The 16,766-nt window shown below is 42.6% G+C and overlaps 1 protein-coding gene and 1 long non-coding RNA gene across 2 annotated transcripts in view; one reads left to right on the top strand and one right to left on the bottom strand.

Annotated features, from left to right (window-relative positions):
- Nucleotides 1-725: 725 nt before the first annotated feature.
- LOC119977316 lies at nt 726-7,633 on the bottom strand. The gene is made up of 3 exons (XR_005463166.1): nt 7,519-7,633; nt 3,877-3,947; nt 726-2,387 (listed from the first exon to the last, which is right to left on the bottom strand). It is a non-coding gene; the product is annotated as an uncharacterized LOC119977316 (long non-coding RNA).
- Nucleotides 7,634-7,654: 21 nt separating this feature from the next.
- Nucleotides 7,655-16,766, top strand: part of rfc3 (replication factor C (activator 1) 3) — a 28,359-nt gene continuing 19,247 nt past the window's right edge. The window contains exons 1-2 of the mRNA XM_038818081.1: nt 7,655-7,836; nt 13,248-13,385. Coding sequence (XP_038674009.1) covers nt 7,750-7,836; nt 13,248-13,385 — 225 coding nt within the window. The 5' untranslated portion in view covers nt 7,655-7,749. The remainder of the gene's footprint in view (nt 7,837-13,247; nt 13,386-16,766) is intronic.

The raw sequence follows: 16,766 nt of genomic DNA, 5'->3' as shown, positions 1-16,766 counted from the left end.
TAATATGTCGTTACTCTTTGCTTTATACTTTCAGAATGGTCTGATGCTGTGATTCTAAAGAAACTACCAATCGTCAACTTGAAGCAAAATAGGTTTAATGAATAACAAATTGAATAATGTTGAGTTTGTTCACACTTACAGAACTATAACTAGTGATTAAGTAATTCAGAATAAAGTATTAACTATATTTAACCACACGTGCTAACTATCTATCTCTCAAATACACTGTTATCTAGACACTTCTGGTTCGAAGACACCCAAGATTCTTTGAGTTCACATAGTTTTACATGACTATAGTGTTGCCATCTAGTGGTTGTCTTACACAATGATGTAATCATGAACCCTTTATATATCTATACGCATATCACTACATCCCATTTTAAGTATCTGTAGCGGGATCCCCTTTTTCTAACTCCACCCAACGGGCTTATATTGGGCTTCACACCCCTTTGTCCAAACCCCACTACTGCCCGGGTGATCCTCTCTCTCTTACCGGTGGACTCACAACCACCTCGCGCCTACTCCACTTGAACAGCGCCCCCGGGAGAGAGAAGAAAGGAAAGTCTCTGCCCACCTTTATCTGGCAGTCTTTCCTGAGTGGGCGGTTTCGAGGCGCCCGGGGTACCCCTCAGTCCTAGACACCGGAATTATGGTAAGGGAGATTTACTATTGTGACTTGATCAGAGATCGTTGGTGAGGAATTGAAAACTCAAAACGGACTCCAATTGAAAGCCAAATATAGGTATTTATTAAATGTTCAAGGTCAATATCACCAAATGCTAGAAAACACCACAAAATGCCTTATGCTTTACAAAACTATGACTATGGAAGGAATACTAAACGGGCACCACGTAAAAGCTTACTTTACACAATTTTAGCAGTGTCTTAAACCTATGATAGATGCGTGCAACCCCCTTTCCCCCAAAGCCTCATCCACTATAGTAATCTTGGGAAGTTAGCAAACTTCCAGAGGATACTCACAATCCAAGTTCAAACTTAAACTGCTCAGTGGGTCTCAGGCTGCGTGCTGAAACAAATGAAAGGCAGGCACCAGGAGCACGATGATGATGAGCAGGAGCGAGGAGAGAAGAGTGACAAAAAGGAAGAACCCGCTGGCCGATCTGACCATCCTTTTTATACACCAAGTAAAGGCTACGGCCTTATCTGCTACTGTGATCTTCAGTCCCCATTGAAGCATACGTGGGCTTAACATCGTTATCTTCGGTATCAGGTACTTGATTGCACCCTATTGTCCCTCCGGAGGTTGCTGAATGCTATCCCATTAAGGAAATGGGTTCTATCTTCCCTCTGGGCCAGGGCCATCAGCGCCTGTATTGAAACTAACCCAGGTGCATTGTTCTTCTGCCGGTCTAGTCTGGTGATGTCACAAACTCCTTTATCTTGCAGATAAACTAATCACCGGCATGTCTGGGTTTCTGCTGCTTGTGGATTTCGAGAGTTGCCTCTCTAAACACACACACAGGGCTGAGGCTGCTGGGAAGTTTAGTCAACATGGCTGTTTTTTTACTGCTTTAAAGTTCAAAGTCCTTTTCCCAGCTCGTAAAAGGCTTGAATCTTGCCCGGAAAACCTACAGATGCCCCTTCGATACGTCCAGACTGGCTCGGACTGTATCAATACTAGGGTTGAAGGGCAAGATTCCCTTCCCAATTTTGCCGACTGTGAGCACCCTATGGCAGCCCGCGAAGCTCCGTATCCCGAGAGGTTCCTTTAATCTAAACTATACCCCTCTATTGTACAACAATATCGAAAGATGATATAGCAAAGATGCAAACACAATCCCTTGTACTAAGCGGGATGCAATACCACATTTAAACCTATCACATATGATCATACAACTCAGCGGCCCCCAAACGCAAGGGTTACCGCCCACACAACACACAATCAAATATAATGAACAAACCAGCGGCCCCCAAACGTACAATATAAACATACATTCGATATTTTACAGCATTGGGCAATCATGGCGGGGAATGAATCTCTTTACTAAGAGCAGAAGGAATTTTATCATACCACGGTTCTTCTGTCTTGATTGTAGATATTGCGCCTCTTCAGAGCCCTTCGGAGCTCCGCAGTTTTCCTCTGTCTTCGGAACTTGCAGCTAAGGCAACACAGGTATAACATAACAACCAACTGACACACAACTAAATGATGAGAGGCTATTCGAATCCAGGCCGGGATTACAATCCACGAACGTAGATTCCACCAGTCGGGGGCTTTAATGTTAGCTATCTCACCATCTATCTCCTGCGTCTTTGGCTCCAGGGAGAAAAAGTGTTTTTGGGACAGTTCTACTGCTGCTAACAGTGCTTTTAAATCTTCCTTAATCTTCTTAATTCCTAAATCTTCCACAATGTGCTCCAATGCCCTGTGAAAGATGTCAGATGCCAATATTATCCCAAACGACATTTGAAGAAAACAGTAGCGCCCAAATGGAGTGTTAAATGTACAAATGTAGCAGTATGGATGGGGGGTTCCGAGTATGGCGGCGAGCAGGGGCGGGAAGGGTGGGTGATATGTTCCTGGAAGGGAGCTTCGCGAGTTTGAGGAGCTTGGAGGAGAAATTTGGGTTGGTAGGGGGAAATGATTTTAGATACCTACAGCTGCGGGACTTTGTTCGTAGACAGGTCCCATCTTTCCCGCGCCTCCCGCCAATGGGGATCCTAGACAGAATAGGCTCTGGGAGGGACGAAGGGGAGGGTAGAGTCTCAGGTATTTATAAGGTGCTCATGAGGGAGGAAGGGTCCCAGACAGAGGAACTGAAACTTAAATGGGAGGAGGAGCTAGGCGGGGAAATGGAGGATGGGCTGTGGGCAGAGGCCCTGAGTAGGGTAAACTCGACCGCGACATGTGCAAGGCTCGGGCTGATCCAATTTAAGGTCGTTCACCGGGCCCATATGACGGTGGCTCGGATGAGCAAATTTTTCGGGATAGAGGACAAATGCGCTAGGTGCGCGGGAGGACCAGCGAACCATGTGCACATGTTTTGGGCATGCCCTGAGCTGAGGGGGTACTGGGAGGGATTTGCGGGGGTCATGTCCCAGGTGCTAAAAACAAGGGTGGTGATGAGTCCAGGGGTGGCAATTTTTGGGGTTTCGGAAGACCCGGGCGTCCAGGGGGAGAAAGCGGCCGATGTGCTGGCCTTTGCTTCCCTGATAGCCCGGCGACGAATATTATTGGCGTGGAGGGACTCAAAGCCCCCGAAGACTGAGTGGTGGCTTGCGGACATGTCAAGTTTCCTGGGGATGGAAAAAATTAAGTTCGCCTTGAGGGGATCTGTGCAGGGGTTCACCCGGAGGTGGCAACCATTTATTGACTTCTTTGCGGGAGAGTGAGCGTCAGCAGGGGGGTGGGGGGAGGGGGGGGGGCTAGAGTAGGAGGGAAAATATGGCGGGTAGTACGGGTGGGAGGGGAGCGGGCTTGTGCAATACGGTATGATGGAAGTATTGAAAGTACGTGGATGTTTGCACATTTTTGCCTTTTTTGCTTCCTTTCTGATGATGTCTGTAACTGTTTATAAAGCCAAAAACTACCTCAATAAAATTGTTTATTAAAAAAAAAAAAATGTACAAATGTATTCACCTCATCCAATTTGAGTTACCAAAAACCCTATGATGCATCCAGTTTACTGGAGCAGGTGCACCTGATTTCTTCACATTTTGGTATTGGATAGTGTTCTCACTTGATGTTGGCATTGAGCTCTTTAGGATCCATGCAGATTCTTCACTCATTATTGCATTTCACGCACACCATTGAATTTACCCAATCTGTTGGTTCTTCAATTTTCTTAATCACCCAGATTCGTCATTCTATCAAATTCAGCTATCAGACGATCCGTTAATAGTGCTGGTACTCACCTTGGAGCATGTATTATGGGTTGCGCGTTATCCTTCTGTTGAATTCGCTAAGTAAATGGCAAGACACGAACCTGAAATGAAACGAAAATCGCTTAGTGTCACAAGTAGGCTTCAAATGAAGTTACTGTGAAAAGCCCCTAGTCGCTACATTCCGATGCCTGTTCGGGGAGGCTGATACGGGAATTGAACCGTGCTGCTGGCCTGCCTTGGTCTGCTTTCAAAGCCAGCGATTTAGCCCTGTGCTAAATCAGCCCCTTCCTTGAAAAACCGTCTGGAAATGCTTCTACTACTGAATCCACCGATGCACTGTGCACAGTGAAAATACAGTCAGTGCTGTATATTCTTTTGACTAATTCAAGTGTTTCACAAGCTTCCACACCCAGTAACGATTCACAATCTGTGTCTACAATTAAAAATTTCACTTTATGGATTCTTTCTTTGACTTGAACTTCAAGCTCACACACGCCAAAAGTATTAATGCGCATGCACGGCCATGGGCCCGGCAACTCTCCGGGGCATATCAGCAGCTACAGCTGGATTCTCTATGCTGCCGTCCTGCTAACCCCCAGCAAAACCCCCAGTTCTTCTGGCTCCCACGTCGGCGTGGGGACATAGCCCCAGAATTGGAGAATCCAGCCCAACATCTATGAAGAATGGATCTTCTAAATTAATTTTGCCAACAGCATTTCTAGATTTTTGCACTTCGATTGTCTGGTTAGAAAAGCATTGCTGAGCAAAGTGGTTTTTGCATTTACACTTCACAAAGGCGGGACATTGCCTCTGCGAGTGCCCACTTTCACACTGCTAACGCAAAATGGTGGCGTCTGGCAATCGCTTAAAATGGACGTTTTTTCCTTTTTGGTGGAATGGGCAGACATGTCAGATGAAATTTAACGCAGAGAAGCACGAGGTGATTTATTATGGTAGGAATGACGGTAAGGAGCAGGGACACCTGGAGATGCTTCACAGCTCCCGGGTCCCAGGTTCAATTACTGCTTGGGTAACTCTCTGTGCAGAGTCTGCACAGTCTCCATGGATCTTTGTGGGTTTCCAGGTGCTCCGGTTTCTTCCCACAAGTCCCGAAAGGCGTGCTTGTTAGTTGAATTGGACATTCTGAATTCTCCCTCAGTGTAACAGAACAGGTTAAGGAGTTTGGCGACGAGGGAATTTTCGCAGTGACTTCATTGCAGTGTTAATGTAAGCCTACTTGTGACAATAATAAAGATTATTAGACTATTATTCGCTCACATTCACAATACTTCGGAGTTTTGTCTGATCATCAAATTTACAAATTGTGCCTTGCACACACAAATACAATATACTGTATAACAAACCCTGGGAAATGTAAACAAAGGAGTCTATTGAAACTGAACGACTGAAACTGGAAACCATTTTTTTCTTTTTTTAAGATGTTATGTCAATCAAAGTAGTCCAGGACAAGGTAAGGCTTTCTGCAGTTTTTTTTAATTTTAAAAGGACACTGGGCAATTAAATCATTTCAGGTTATTACAGTAGAGACATCAATCAATGTAGCAAAACACCTTTTATTGACACTACATCATATAACTTACATATAACATTCTGAATTCTCCCTCTGTGTACCCGAACAGGCGCCAGAATGTGGCGACTAGGGGCTTTTCACAGTAATTCATTGCAGTGTTAATGCAAGCCTACGTGCAAAAATAAAGATTATTATTAACTATTGAAACTGAAATAACAATTTTTGTATTTCAAAGCTTGTTGATGAATGAATTCCAGGTACGGGTGACATTTTGGGGCGATGGGAGTTTCCTCACTTGGAACAGGTGTTCCCCGTACTTCACACCTCCTCCGAGTGGCCGTGAACTATGTCTAATTACTGAAGGGTCCAACCTCACTAAATTGTTAGGGTGGGTGAGGTGGCTAAACTGCCCATCCTGACAAAGGTGGGAATGCTGCTTGTGGGCAGCCTCATCCCTTGCTGATGTAAATTGCCAGAAACCTGAATGCATTGGGAATTCAGGAAATGGGTCTTGCCACCATTTTTAAAGGCCACCCAACTGAGCAAGAATCTGAGCCTAGGTCATTGTGACACTCAGAAATGTAAAGAGCTGCAAGGGTTAATGTAATGTCTAAATCAACCACTAGACGGAGCTAGATGTACAACTTTATATGACTGAAGCTGAACCTTGTGGTGAGAGGTTGAGGAGAAAGCTAGAAAACAGACTGAAGGAAAGATAATGAGTGAGAGCAGATCATAGTTAATGTAATAGTGTAGAGATTAGTAGTAGATGAGTGTAGATTATATGTTTATTATCAACTGTGTATTATATAGGAGTAAGTTGAATCCAATTAAGTAGTGTTAATAAATTTATAGCTTTGTTTAATTTAAAGCTATTTGTGAACACTACCGAACCATTCTAAAATTAGTAAGAAGTCTTACAACACCAGGTTAAAGTCCAACAGGTTTGTTTCAAACACGAGCTTTCGGAGCACGGCTCCTTCTTCAGGTGAATGGAAAGGCTTGTTCCAGAAATGTTTATATAGACACAGTCAGAGATGCCCCGGAATGCGAGCACCTGCAGGCAATCAAATCATCAAAGATGCAGAGAGAGAGGTAACTCCAGGTTAAAGAGGTGTGAATTGTCCCAAGCCAGTTCAGTCGGTAGGCCTCTGCAAGTCCAGGCTTGTTGGTGGGGGCCGAATGTAATGCGACATGAATCCCAGATCCCGGTTGAGTCCGCATTCATGCGTGCGGAACTTAGCTATAAGTTTTTGCTCAGCAATTTTGCGTTGTCGCGTCTCCTGAAGGCCTCCTTGTAGAATGCTGACCCGGAGATCCGAGGCTGAATGTCCTTGACTGCTGAAGTGTTCCCCAACTGGAAGGGAACAGTCCTGCCTGTTGATAGTCGCACGATGCCCGTTTATTCGTTGTCGCAGTGTCTGCATGGTCTCGCCAATGTACCACGCTTCGGGACATCCTTTTCTGCAGCGTATGAGGTAGACTACATTGGTCGAGTCGCACGAGTATGCGCCGCGTACCTGGTGGGTGGTGTTTCCACGTGTAATGGTGTAATGGACTTGCAGAGGCCTACCGACTGAACTGGCTTGGGACAATTCACACCTCTTTAACCTGGAGTTACCTCTCTCTCTGCATCTTTGATGATTTGATTGCCTGCAGGTGCTCGCATTCCGGGGCATCTCTGACTGTGTCTATATAAACATTTCTGGAACAAGCCTTTCCATTCACCTGAAGAAGGAGCCGTGCTCCGAAAGCTCGTGTTTGAAACAAACCTGTTGGACTTTAACCTGGTGTTGTAAGACTTCTTACTGTGCTCACCCCAGTCCAACGCCGGCATCTCCACATCATTCTAAAATTAGCAACATAAAGAACACCACAGTGGTCTTGACGTGCAAAACCCCAATATTTATCTTCCAACAATTGTTCATCATCATGATATTCTGTTTCCAGCCGACTTTGTATCTAAGCTGCTTCTCTAGGCGTTAACTTTGATGAAATGTCTGTTATGTGGCACTTCAAAAGAATTTTCAGCAGGTACACCACATCAACTACATTTACCCTTATCAACCTTCTCTGTTAACTAAAACTAAGCCAAGTTAGCTGACACAATTTACCCTTCCCAAAATCCTCAATGAACTCACTCTTGTCCAAGTGACAAATTGGATGTGTCCAGCTTTCTGTGCGGCATAACCGTTCAGGGTTAAACTTGTTATAAAATAAAATGAGAAGGAGAGAGGCTAGTGCCAACGAGAGGCAAGGCGCTGGTTGGCTGTGGTCGGTCACGTGGGCGCCGGCTGCGCGCGGCCGGAAGCCAGTTTTGAGAGGAAGCGCGCGGAGAGGTGGTTGGTGAGCGCGGGCCGGAGGAACGGACCATGAGCCTGTGGGTGGACAAGTACCGGCCGACGGCCCTCGCCAAGGTCGACTACCACAAGGAGCAGGCCAGCCAGCTCCGCAACCTGGTGAGTGACGGCACCCAACTGCGGGCACCGAGCACTAGCTCCTTCGGTCTGCCGACATAAGCCTCCTTCCACATGCCCCTCTCTCCGAGCCAATTGTTGACTTTACATTGGAGAGAAAAGGCCTTTGTGTTTAATTCTGCGGCGTTATGGGTCAAGCAGCAAGTTTTAAGCACCGCATTCTTGCTGCGAATAAGAAGCCAATGCTGCGCTGCCGTTTTCTTTTTTTTTGCTGCCTCCCGTCCTTGGGTTGCTGCATTCGATTGCCAACATGGTTTTTACCTAATAGGTCTAACTCAACATTTTATATTTTAAAATGTAACTTTCTTTAATGCACCTTGGCCATTTTCATATTTCCCCTTTCGTCGGCTTTCCCCTTACCGGGGACCATCGTTTCTTGTGAATCTGGACAGTTTGTATGTCAGTACCAAGCGCAATACAGCCTTCAAATGAACAGGCCTTAATATTAAATTCCTTCCACCCTATTACAAGCAAGGTTAAAGACTTGAACATTGGAAATGTGATTTGCATTCTGATCTCTTTAGCATAGCCAATCCACCTAACCTGCACATCTTTGGATTGTAGCCATGATGTGGAGATGCCGGCGTTGGACTGGGGTGAGCACAGTAAGAAGTCTTACAACACCAGGTTGAAGTCCAACAGGTTTGTTTCAGACACTAGCTTTCAGAGCACTGCTGAAGGAAGGAGCTGTGCTCCAAAAGCTAGTGTTTGAAACAAACCTGTTGGACTTTAACCTGGTGTTGTGAGACTTCTTGTTGTCATCTTTGGATTGTGGGAGAAAATTCTGAGCACCCCGAGGAAACCCACGCATACACTGCGTCAACCACAGGGATCGGTGCTGCGTCTGCAGCTATTCACAACATGTATTAATAATTTGGATGAGGGAATTAAATAATAATCATTATTGTCCCAAGTAGACTTGCATTAACACTGCAATGAAGTTACTGTGGAAAGCCCCTAGTCGCCACATTCCTGCGCCTGTTCGCGTACACGGAGGAAGAATTCAGAATGCCCAAATTACTTAACAGCATGTCTTTTGTGACTTGTGGGAGGAAACCGGAACACCCGGAGGAAACCCACGCAGACATGGGGAGAATGTGCAGACTGCACAGACTATGACCCAAGCCAGAAATTGAACCTGGTGCTGTGAAGCAACACTGCTGGCCACTAAATGTAATATCTCCACATTTGCCGATGATGCAAAGCTGGGTGGGAGGGTGAGTGTGATGCATCTGTGATTTGAACAAGCTGATTGAGTGGGCAAATGCATAGTAGGTGCAGAATGATGAGGAAAAGCACGAGGTTATCCGCTCTGGTAACAAAAACAGGAAGGCAGATTATTATCTGAATAGCTATAAATTGAAAGGGAAATGTGTAACGAGACCTGAGTGCCCTTGTACACCAGTCGCTAAAAATAAGCTTTCAAGTGTAGAAGGGGGTAAAGAAATCAAATGGTATGTTGACCTTCGTAATGAGAGGATTTGAGTACAAGATCAGGCATGTCTTTATGCAATTATGTAGGGCATTGGTGAGACCACATCTGGAATATTGTATGCAGTTTTGGTCTCCTTATCTGAGGAAGGGTGTTCTTGCCATAGAGGGAGTGTAGTGAAGCTTTACCAGACTGTGTTCTGGGATGGCGGGACTACATATGAGGAGAGATTGAGTCAATTAGGATTATATTTTCTGGAGTTCAGCATATTGAGGGGGGACCTCAGAAACCAAAAAATTGTAACAGGACTAGATGCGGGAAGGATGTACCCAGTGGTGGGGAGTCCAGAATCTGGGGGCACAGTCTGAGTATATGGGGTGGACCATTTTAAGACTGAGATGAGGTGACATTTCTTCACCCAGAGTGGTGAAGTGGTGAGCCTATGAAATTCACTACCACAGAAAGTAGTTGAGGCCAAAATATCGTGTGTTTTCAAGAAGGAGTCAGAGGATCAGTGTGATTTTGAAGGATATGGAGGTCGGGGAAGGTTATTGAGTTGGATGATCAGTCATAGTCAATGGTGGAGCTAACTCAAAGGGCCGTATGGCCCACTCCTAATTTCTATGTTTCTATGAAACTACAGACATTTGCTTCACAAGCGATTCACTTCCTCCACTGACCCCTTTGAGAGTGCTCTCACCATATGCTTTGGAAAAAAAATACCTGTTTAGCAGATTCTGTTTTTAAAAAAAAAAATTTTTAGAATACCCATTTAATTTTTTTTTCCCAAGTAAGGGGCAATTTAGCGTGGCCAATCCACCTACCCTGCACATCATTTGGGTTGTGAAACTTGTGCAAACACGGGGAGAATGTGCAAACTCCACACAGACGGACAGTGACCCAGAGTTGGGATTGAACCTGGGACCTCAGTGCTGTGAGGCCGCAGTGCACCACCGGGCTGCCCTCAGATTCTGTTTCTAATGCCCTGTTATCATTTTATCAATTCCATCAGAAGTTCTAAAACCATTCCTGAGGATTCAGCTAGTTTTTTGTGAACCTTATTTAAAGTTTTGTTAAATTCCGCAAAAACCATCAATGCTGTCACTATTTATCGACACTTTTGCTGAGTGAAAACTTTCCATTAAATTAGTCTGGCATGACCTTGTATACCTATGCTTATTCTGATGAATTAGTTTGTATCTCCCTAAGTGGTCCACTAGCTTGTCCTTTACAATTTGTTTTGTTTCCTTGTGCTGATGTGAAATTAACACAACCATAGTTTCAGATATGCTTCTAAATAAGGGTAATTTGTTTGTTGGTTGCCAATCCTCTGGCACAATACACTTATTTAAGCAACTGCTAAATATTTGTAAATAGTTCTGCCAGCCCCACCACTCTTATGTCCATATCCTAACTTCCCTTGCAATTTTAAATAATATCTTTCGCCACTTTAACTGTCCTTTTGATTGAAAGGTGTTTCTTTCTACTGCTTCTATTATCTGTTGATAAATAACTTGCAATATTTAAATGCACCCCCTTTATTTCTAATAACTTTAGTTTAAATTGCATGTTGTCATAAATAAATCTGAATAACAGCAGCAGGTGATTTGAAGATGAGACAGCGAACTGCACATTGATAATGCAGCTGCAAGGAAACAGATCTTTTCTGTTGAAAGATAACTTTCAGTTTAAAAATTTTCTTTTGCTGATAAAATCTCTTTAATAATAGAAATAGGATTAAGCTTTGTTCTATTGCTCAGCAAAATTGCCTTCAAAAATAAATACTTTCTGTGATGTTCCTTGAACTGGAAGCCTATATCATGACGTCATTCTCTTTGATCTTTGTGTTGTGCCAGGTGAAGCATTTAAAGATTAGTGCAGAATTTGAAGGTATGAATTTCTGTACTAGGTTAAGAATTATTTAATCAAAGGTACAAAGTGAAGAAAGAAAACATTCATGTGCCAAAGATATCTTGAAGTTAACCATGATCAAGCAATTGTGCTCAATTTTAAAGAATGAAACATATTTATTTGATTGTCTCTGTGTGAAGATACTTTTCTTTGGTTCGTCATCTTTCTTCCTATCCCCTTTCCTGTCAAAATCTTTAACATCCGAGTAAGACTTTTAGGCTGAAAGAAGTGTAACAGATAACACATATTTAAAGGTGAAATGATTTTACTTGCAAGAAGGAGAGAGGCCACTGGAATCAAGGGTTGCAGCAGGCACACTCTGAGGAACATGAGGGACGTAGAATCTTTATACACAAAAGAACCCCACCCTCCCCCACAGGCGATACTTTGAAAATTGCTGAACCTTTCCGTTGGCTTACACAGAGACAAAGGTACCATTCTGATACAAAGGGAGTGTTGATCAGATTACGTCAATGTCTACTGCAGTAATTCTACAGAGATGTATATCTCTGTGTGAAGGTACTTTACTTTGGTTCGTCATCTTTCTTCCTATCCCCTTTCCCCAATCATAGGACATGTCCAACCCTGGCCAAAAGGCACTTTATAACCTGGAAGCTCTAGTTTCTCACAGAACATGTAATCCTATGTATGCTGGAACAATGAAACTTGCATTAGCATTTTTTTCAAGGCACCACACAGAAGAATTATCAGGCACAGTTTGACACCCAGCCACATAGGGATGATAGGACAGGTGACCAAAGTCATGATCAACAGGGTAGGTTTTAAGAAACAGGCATGTGTATATATCTGCATTTGCAGCAGTGATCATTGTTTTAAAAGAAGTTAGGATGAGACAGTGTAGCTGAGCTTGGTACCCACTCATACAGTGTACTGTGGGGAGTTTTTAAGTTTGATCTTGTAGACTGGGAGAAACAAATGAGCAAAGTAGCTTAGGGAACTAGATCCTGAAATGCATTCAAAGACAGTTTATTTTAGAACAATATGTTGAGGAATCAACTAGCAACAGGCTATTTTAGATCAAATATTGTGTATTGAGACAGCTAATTGGTAATCTTGTATAGAAGGGTCCTCTGGAGAAGAGTCATGATAAGAGTTTTGTATCAAATTTAAGTGATATGGTTAATTCCAAAACTAGGCTTTAGAACGTTTTGTATATGCTCCTTTACACATGAATCACTTCACACTTAACCTTCGCTCGACTTGTTACCTGTGTTTTGGGGAGCAAGTACAAAAAGAAACAGAGGAGCATCCCCCTTACCCCATTTCTAACCTGCACCTCCATCCTGCCTTGAAAAGGATTTATTTCAAAATTAACGTTTCTATTGAAATAAAAGCAAATAACGAGGAAAGAAACTGGATCTGCCTTTCGCCTTCTCCCTCCCTCACCTTTTCATAGATTTTTTTTTTAAACTTTCAATGGGCCTAAGCCATTAGCATTGACTTGAGTGAAACACAGGTAAGGTAATTCTTAATAATTGAAAGTTCAACATTTAACTGCATCTGCTCAATGGTCTATTTCGCTGAATGTCATTTCTGCCTTCCAGTTGTTGGTCACCCTTATTATTTTGGTGTAATTCTCAAGTTTGTGAGAGGAAGAAAGAACTTGTTTTCATAAACATTTCACAATCTCAAAACCTCCACAAATGTTCCATTCCCAATGCTGTGCATTCAAATGAGGTCAAACAAATGTTGGAAGCAGAATTGATGGTAACCCTTAAAAAGGAAGTGGACAAATATTTGAAAAAGTATAACTGAACGTTTCAGGGAGAGTGGGTGGGCCTAAAAATATAGTGCTGTTAAGAGCAAATATAGTAGGATTAATTGCCTTGTTCCCTGTTGATTTTAATATATTCTTAACTTACATTCAATACTGCCGCCAAAATAAATGATCGATGGAATTCTTTTGTCTGGCTCTTTGTAAACTTTGGTTTATAGCAGCGATTTCAGAAAATACTGGTCGAAATAGTACCATCCTCACTCTATCACGTGAAACTCTGGTTGATTATGACCTTTGCTTTGTTCCTACCAGGTTCAGTATGGTGATTTCCCTCACTTGCTGGTGTATGGACCTTCAGGCTCAGGAAAGAAGACGAGGATAATGTGTTTACTTCGTGAGCTTTATGGTGCAGGAATAGAGAAGCTAAGGATTGAACATCAAACAATAACAGTAAGGAATTGGTTCAATGTTCAAATGTATACTTCAGCAGAATGATGCTATTTAGAACCTAAAAAGATAATGATAAACAAAGGTGTGTGTGTACACTATTTTCAGTTTCACTTGTGGTGTCCAGATACATAACAAAAACAACTCTTCTGGGAATAGTGAATTTTGTGGAAGGTCCCTTGGGAACAACTCTTTTGTTCAAGTATTGTTCAAGTATTGTTACATGATAAAGTAACTGATTCCTATTTTTAGAACTTCAATCTATTTGGAGCACTTTACACTATCTTCAGCTATCCCATGTGACAGATTTCCAGGTTCCTTTGGCACGGTATCCACAACTTTCAAAATAACTCCACTTCCTTCCAAATGCCAAAGCAATTTTGGTGCATTTTTTATCATTGGATAATTCCAAGTTCAAACTCTGTCCAAATGAAATTTGATTGATAATGGATAAGTATGGAGGAGGAATGTTCCTTCCCCATATCTACTCTCTATGTAAGCATAATACTAGTGATTTTGTAAAGCCAAATGCTGAATTGTGTTCCTTTGGATTTCTTGCTTTTCTACTGTCTCTTTAAAGCCCACAATTCTGTATGTCATGTTAATCATCTTCAATGGTGTGTGCACTTTTACTTTTGGCCCCTCTGTTTTGCACCCCCTTTAGAATTGTACCTTTACTTCATATAAAATGTATCTTTTCTGAAATGTACACTTTCCTAAAATAATCTGCCATGTGGGTATCCATTCCAACAACTGTCTGTGTCCTCATTAAGTCGATGCTTATCCTCCTCCCATTTCACAATATTTTCAAGTTTAGTAACATCTGCAAATTTTGAAATTGTGCCCTTTAATATAAAGTAAAAGAGCAGCAGTCCTAACATTGAATCTTCTTCCAGTCTGAAAATCAGCAGTTCACGACTATTTCCGGTTTCTTAGTCAACTTTATGTTAATGCTAACGCTGTCCCTTTTATTTCATGGGCTTCAGTTTTGCTGACAATGGCATTTTATTAAGTGCCAGGCTCTTTTGTCTCTATGCCTGCCGAAAATGAGGTATCTAGCCTAACTCCACTTTTCTCATAGTCTGTTCCCTCATTGATTATGGCACTTCCAAGTGTATATCCCAAGTATTTTTAAATGTGATTTGGATTTCAACCTCTACTACCTATTCAGGCCGTTCCAGGCAAAGGTTTCTCAATGGTCCTCTAATTTTTGTGTGCCTGTGGTGAGATGCCTGATGCCTTTATGGTAGCCAGCAGTGTAAAACAGGATATGACGCGGTTCCCCAACTCTTCAGTCTCTTTGCTGAAATACCTAAGGAAGCTGTCAGCGATGCCCATGCAGACATGAACGTTCGATTCCATTCAGGGAAGCTCTTCAAGCTCCATACTGCCTGCCTCCACCTATGTCATAGGCAGTAATCTGAGAGTTTCTGTATCTCAGTGACTGCCCTAGCTGTCCACAGCAAGGAAGTCATCCAGACTATGGCAAACATACGCTCAAGTGCTAGAAAATCAATCAGAACGAGACATGACTGTTGATGGCATCATTCTCAAGGCTGTAGAATAATTCTCACTCCTTGGTGATGTGCTCTCTAGGGATGCCACTATTGATGAAGATATCTGTACATGCATCCAGAAAGCAAGTTCTGCCTGTGACTAACTCAATAATCACTGAAGTCTAAAAAACAAACTACTGCTGTATGATGCAGGGTGATAAGGTGCAACATCAAAGCTCTGGATGCTTCCATGAAAGACGTCAGAGGTCCATTATGAGAATTAGACGACAGAACAAAATTATTAACAATTTTATTCCGCTCAACAGAATGGAGACCACCCTCTAGAAAATTTCAGTTGCATTAACAGGCCTTGTCTCTTGCAGAATGATTACAGAATCCTCCAGCAGACCTTTAAATCATTTAAAGCTAAGACGTGCTTGAGCAACAAGGATTCGACCATGAGTCCTTTTGCCAATAACCATATAAATGCCCCCCACCCCCTCCTTTGCTCTTTTTAATTAACTATTCTGTAGTCCAGTGCTTGATTTGCCTGAGATGTTTGGATGCTGCTTTTTGTGTTTGGCAACTGCTGTCTATTGACTGCACTCTAATTTTGTACTGCTGAGGTAGGGGAAATATCATAGTGGAAAATACAGTTTGGAGACTGGGTGAATGCTTTTTGGGGGAGAGAGAGATCGCTATTTGCTTCAAGGCAAGAACACATGAAGCTTGATCTCTGGGAAGTTGCACTCACCTTTGTACCATATTCTTGACAATTATGGCCCAGCTGGAAGTCATGTACAGTTACGTGCGAAATTTGACGCAGCCCTGCATTGGTAAAAGTGTTGGCAGTTGTGTACCACATGTCCAACACAAAAAACAAAATTACAAATACTCTGATTTAATTTATTGAGAAATGTTAATGTCATAAAATCATCTGGGATCATGAACGTCTCTATATACTTGTTTTTTTTAAAAAAAGATCAGACAATGTATATCAGAAATAATTTAAGTTTGAGTTGATGAAGGAGAGATTTTCAATGAAAAATGTTTCATTGTCAGGACTGCATAATTTATTTTAAGGGAATGGGGAGCTAAACCACTTTGTAATTTGAATATCTGCGGTTGATATAGCGGTTATGAAAAGGCTGGGTTGTCCATTTTGTTTCCTGTCCCGAGGATACAAAAGTGGATACAAAGCATAATAGTATGATCTTGGTTCTGGAGGAACTTGTGCAACAATTGAGTAGATTGAGAGATAATTATGGTTATGTTACGGGATTAGTAATCCAGAGATCTGAACTCATGATCAAGAGACATGATTTAAAATCCCATCATGGCTGCGAGAAGATTGCAATTCAGTTAATTAAATGAATGTGGAATTAAAAAGCTAGTCTCTGTAATAGTGGCGACAAATAAGGTAGAAAATAGGAGCAAACCATTCGACCCATCAAGCCTGCTCCACCATTCAATAAGATTCTAGCTGATAATTGCTTATTGTCACAAGTAAGCTTCAGTGAAGTTACTGTGAAAAGCCACATTCCGGCGCCAGTTCAGGGAGGCCGGTACGGGAATTGAACCCGCGCTGCTGGCATTGTTCTGCATTACAAGCCAGCTGTTTAGTCCACTGTGCTAAATCACCTGATCTGATTATGATCGTAACTTCACTTTCCTGCCTGCCCTCCAGGATAACTACTGGATTATTGTAAAAACCCAAACGACACTTTTAGGAAAGTCTATCTGCCATCCTCAACTGGCCTTGTCTATGCTTGGTTAGAACCATGGGGTGTAGTCCATTCAGTCCAGATGATTTATCCACCTTCAGACCTTTCAGTTTCCCCTGAACCTTAGTGATGGCCGCTACACTCATCTGTGCCCCCGATTCTCC

This window comes from Scyliorhinus canicula, chromosome 14 (assembly GCF_902713615.1).
Source record: "Scyliorhinus canicula chromosome 14, sScyCan1.1, whole genome shotgun sequence".
In the NCBI taxonomy this organism is placed as follows: domain Eukaryota; kingdom Metazoa; phylum Chordata; class Chondrichthyes; order Carcharhiniformes; family Scyliorhinidae; genus Scyliorhinus; species Scyliorhinus canicula.
The sequence above is the reverse complement of the archived record's forward strand: the minus strand, read 5'-3'. Positions and strand labels throughout refer to the sequence as shown.